This window comes from Alexandromys fortis, unplaced genomic scaffold (genome assembly GCF_014885135.2).
Source record: "Alexandromys fortis isolate MF-2015 unplaced genomic scaffold, M_Fortis_MF-2015_v1.1 scaffold_172, whole genome shotgun sequence".
NCBI lineage: Eukaryota > Metazoa > Chordata > Mammalia > Rodentia > Cricetidae > Alexandromys > Alexandromys fortis.
In genome coordinates, this window is record NW_026068061.1 from 3,106,514 (window position 1) to 3,111,440 (window position 4,927).

At 47.4% G+C, this 4,927-nt stretch overlaps 1 protein-coding gene across 2 annotated transcripts in view; it reads right to left on the minus strand.

The window, feature by feature from the left end:
- The window catches only part of Clrn1 (clarin 1), a 34,036-nt gene continuing 29,109 nt past the window's right edge, over positions 1–4,927 (minus strand). For both annotated transcript variants that reach the window (XM_050120247.1, XM_050120246.1), the window contains one exon: positions 1–266. In XM_050120247.1, the coding sequence (XP_049976204.1) occupies positions 1–266 (266 nt within the window). The remainder of the gene's footprint in view (positions 267–4,927) is intronic.

A 4,927-nucleotide genomic window follows, 5' to 3' on the forward strand; every position in this document is an offset into this window, starting at 1 on the left:
TCAGTACATTAAGTCTGCAGCCACATTAGTAGTCTCCGTGTCTTTAGATTTTGCAAACGGGAACTGAAATCCAGCAAGCCGTATCAGGAGCCCATTCAAAAAGTGAACAAAAAAGCAAATGAAGACCACCCAGAAGGACGTGGTGTAGTTTTCATTTTGCGTCTTGTAGGCATAGGTCCCTTCTTTAAAGTTTGCGATGTTTTCCGACAGGCGGTGGATTTTCACTTCAGAGGCAAACAATATCATGACAAGACAGCCACAGGAGCCTGCAACACAGGGAACAAACGACACGTTAGCACAAACATCACCTGATTGTCAGGGTCCCGAGAGAACATCAAGGAGCAAAGCAAAGACAGCATGTCAAGCACCATCCCCATTTGCATTCTTCTCCAAAATAATACTGCTGGAAAAAGGCGGTCATGATTCTCCAATCCGTGATTGGTCGCACTTGGGGTGTGGCCATAACCAAGGCAGGTTCGTGCAGGGAGGGGACACTGATGGCTTGAACAGAAGAGTTAGAATCAAGCTGACCTCGCTGCACCTTCAAAGCACGGTGACAAACTTTGACTGCTAAGCAGCCACTGTGGCTTCAAGGGAACACATTCCTCTATACTTCACAGGGGACACAAGATGCTTAATTGACAATAATCTTATTTGAGGGAATAAGTGTGAGTCACTATGGAGGTGCTGGGTATTGAACCTGGGTCCTCTGCAAAAAAAAAACAGCAAGCATTCTTAACCACTGAGTCACCTCTCCAGCCCTGTCTCCTTCTTAATCAACAACTGCTGTCTCACACCACAAAATCCTCACTATATCCAAAGCCATAATAAAGTGTCTTATCCCCTCAAATAAGATGGTTGTCGATTTGGCATACAACTCTTTTTATTCTTTGATTTCAGTTACTTCAAATACTATGGGAACAGCAACATAGTGGTCTCAGTTCCCTTTCATTAATCCACTCATTCTTTTTTTTTTTTTCAGTTAGACATAGTATAAGGCAGGCACAGGGATAACAATGAACATGATGAGTTCCCGTAGTGTAGCAGCAATGATAATCTCATCGAGGTGAGTGACAGACACAACAGGGAAGGCAGGGCACTATTGCTGAGGGCCAGGCAGCATCCTCAGGGGTACCTATAGGAAAAGCTGGCTCACAAAGGGAGGCTAGGCTGTGTGGGAGGAGACAGCAAGTGTGAGCACAGGTCCCCACAGCCTCTCCAAAGGCAGCCTGGACTGTAGCACAGATAGACTGATAACTGATGGCTAGGAAGAGGAGCCGGCATGGACAGGGAAGGTGCTTTGGGACTTCACAGAAACACAGCTGTCATCCTGCCACTTGCGAGGTTGAGGCAGGAGGATTTCATGAAAAAAAAAATAAAGGAGAAAGAGGCAGGCAGACAGAAGGGGACAAAGCGAGGAGGGAGAGAAGAAGGGGAAGAGAAAGAGGAAGAGAAAGAAAAGAAAGAAAGAGAGAGAGACAGAGAAGAGAGAGAGACAGAGACAGAGACAGAGACAGAGAAAGAGAAAGAAAGCCTTCCACCCAGGGCTGGTTCCATCAAATCGGCCATCAGCATACCACACAAATAGCCAAAGGCTATCGCTTTCCTGACACTTCGCTTCCCACCCTCCTCAGCTTGGCCGCTGAGAAGATTTCTTTGTGAGATTTGTCAGCCTAACTATTTTCGTATTCCCAGCTTCAAACCAGAGCTCTCCCCCTGCAAGCTATATCATTCCCTTATTGTTAGATGCTAACAAAAAGGCCGCGATGCTGTTTGCTCTTTATCTTTTATTTGAAAATTGTAGCGAAAATGCCATCGCTGTTACTATAAGAGCTTTCTTTGTCTGAGGAGATGGTGGGTTTCAGACAGGAGAGAAACACGATTTCCTCGGTGCCTGAAAGGAAAATTCGAGTTCGGTTTCCTTTTTGGGTCGTTAAATATTTTAAAGGGATCCTTTGTTAAAGGGACAGTGTCTCCGCGAGCCTGCTTTTCAGATAAGTCATCCGCACATCTTGAGACACGAACTGGGTCTCCCCATGAAGATCCCGAGAAGCCGGACAGCGTATGTGGCTAAGAGAGTGATCTGGAATTCCCCTCGAGATTCTGGGTTTGAGGGTTTGACCACAGTGAACTTTCTCATCTTGAAGTCAGAGGACGGAGCCTGAGGCGGAGCCCTGACAGCCTGCCTGTGATTCCTGAAGGGAAATAGCCCAGTGTGAACGGGAGATATTTTTGCTTCTCTTTTGCCCAGCTCCATCAAAGAGATGTGGGATCAAGGATAACTATTTATGACTTACCGACCAAAAGACACGGATGAAGGCTTTTGCTGTGTGGCCTGGCTGCTTGGGTTGTGTGTGGAGAAAGGTGGGCTGAGAGACGTGAGAGATAGGGAGAACCGGGCTTGACACATTTCCAAAATGATTCTCTATCCCAGCAAGAAGGGCCTCTACGTCCCGTCCCCTTTTAGAGGGGTTTGCTTTATTCCTCTTTAGAAAGCTCTCCCTCCCATAATGAGGGGCATGCTTGAAGTCAATAGAACATGTCCACCTGGAGAACAGGCCTGAGTTATAGGCTACACTGTGGGAACCCTAGAGCTCTTGCCCCCACAGATCTGAGCCTGTATCTAGGTTGCAGGGTCATCTGGGCAAGGTCAGTCCTTCCAGGAGCATGTTGGTGGCTGCTGTTATATATCCTTGAACACAGTGAATGTCTCATGAATAGCCATTTGATATGCAGCTCAATGATACTGCCTCAATATATACTCAAAGCCCTTTCTAAATGAGATGAAGCCAACCTAGGAAAGGAAGTAGACTGAACGGGAGCCCATGGTGCTTCCGTCACTGACTCATGGGCAGAGTTCACTGCAGTCAAGAATTCTAAATTGAGACCCCCCTCCTAGGTCCTTCTGGAGGGCTGGTTCTGGGGGAAGAAAAACTCAGCATATTGAATTGAATAGTTTAATTAACTTTAAACGTAAATGTTTAAACTCACGGCATATGGATTTTCACTCGTATGCTCCCAAGGCCTCACACATAGAATTAGGTCTGCCTCTCTCTCTCCTCTTTTGTCCCAGTAAACATGTACATCAAATTCCCTAGCTCAGCTGGAGCTACTGCTACAGGCCCCCCGGCCTGTCTGTCCATCTGATCCTCACTGCTGGACTCACAGGGAAGTTAGAATGGACCAGACTTTGGACGCCTGCTGAGCCACACTCACACTAGAATTTGGAAACCAACCAGGTGCAAGGCCCACGTTTGTAGCCCGGCATCGCACGCAATGACCACAGCCGCATTCCTTTTGTCTGTCTGACTTCCCCACCATCTGGATGGTACTGTGCTTGTACTTCCCGCCTTTAATGGCTTTGATTACTAATGTAATTTCTGACTGAATAAAATAGCTGAGTTATAGGGCTGTCATACCACAAATGAGCAGACACAAACGAACATTCACCATGGGCTAGCCACTGCATACCGGTGATTCTCATCTGGCAGCTGCCCAGGAGAGCTGAGTTAGGTGTTGTCTGTCTGCAGGCCCGACAACACAGGGAGCATAGGTGTCTTAGGGTTTCTCTTGCTGCGACAAAACACCATGGCCGAAAAGGAAGTCGGGGAGGAAAGGGTTTACCAGATCATAGACCATCACTGGAGGAAGACAGAACAGAAATTCCAGCAGGGTAGGAACCTGGAGGCAGGGGCTGATGCAGAGGCCCCGGAAGAGAGCTGCTCACTTGGCTTGCTTCCCCTGCCTTGCTCAGCCTGCTTTCTTACAGAACCATGCAGGGCTGATGCAGAGGCCACGGAAGAGAGCTGCTCACTTGGCTTGCTTCCCCTGCCTTGCTCAGCCTGCTTTCTTACAGAACCATGCACCAGCAGCCCAGGAAGGCCATCACCTAACTGCTGGGCCCTCCACTATTGATCTCTAATTAAGAAAATACCTTACAGCTGGATCTCATGGAGGCATTCCCTCAACCGAGGGTGCTTCCTCTCTGTGACGCTAGCTTGGCCAAGTTGACATAAAGCCAGCCAGTACAACAGCTCACAGCCAGTAAGAAAGTTGCTTTTTCTGTTGCTTGGCCCTGAGCTTAACTATGTTTTTGGGTGAGGACATCTGCCAGGGTGTGTAGGTCTCCAGAGTGCTGTGGGATGAAGTCTTCGTGGGGAAGAAATTCAGAAATATCCCTATTAGCACGACGCTCATATTTTGGAGAATAATAAGTTAGAATGCCAGTTCCTTTGAAAGCGATAGCCAACATGTTCAGAATGAAAGCAGAGTTTCTCAAGCCTCTCTTAGGTGACAAAGAGGACAGACACTGTCTGTCTGACCTAGAACGACAAACGGTCATGTACTTCTTTCGACTACTGAAAGATTCAAAGCAAGGGTGGGACATTCACAACTTCATAGGTGGGGTGTTGATTGCCTGGGACTTTATACAGTCTCACTGAAGGTGAAATCCCAGGAATGGTTTCATTCCCAGGTCGAAGCTTTCTGCTTCCACAGGGCTTCAGAGGACCGTGGTCACCACAGAGAAAGTGAGTCAGGGGACAAGGAAATGGAGCCAATACCAAGTATCAAAATTTGAGGTTATGCTAACAAGCAATTAGGTTGGGTGGTTCCACAGAACAGAGATGCAGGGAAAGGAACGGCATCAGCTAAGCTAAGCCTCCCCTATCTTCTGCAGCAGGTGGCTAAACAGCCCACAATTCCCTGAGTTTTCCCAGTGTCATCTTGTTGAGCAGGGTCCCAAACTCACAATGCTTAATGAAAACAGTGTTTTAAAGAAGAACGCCATTGTTGCTGGTAGATATGCAGGGCTGGTTTTCCTTTATTCTTTCATTCCACAAGCATTGTATTGTTACTGCACTATGCTGGGCACCAAGCATACATGACTAAACCAAACAAGACTTAAGACAGCTTTCCTTCCCAGGAA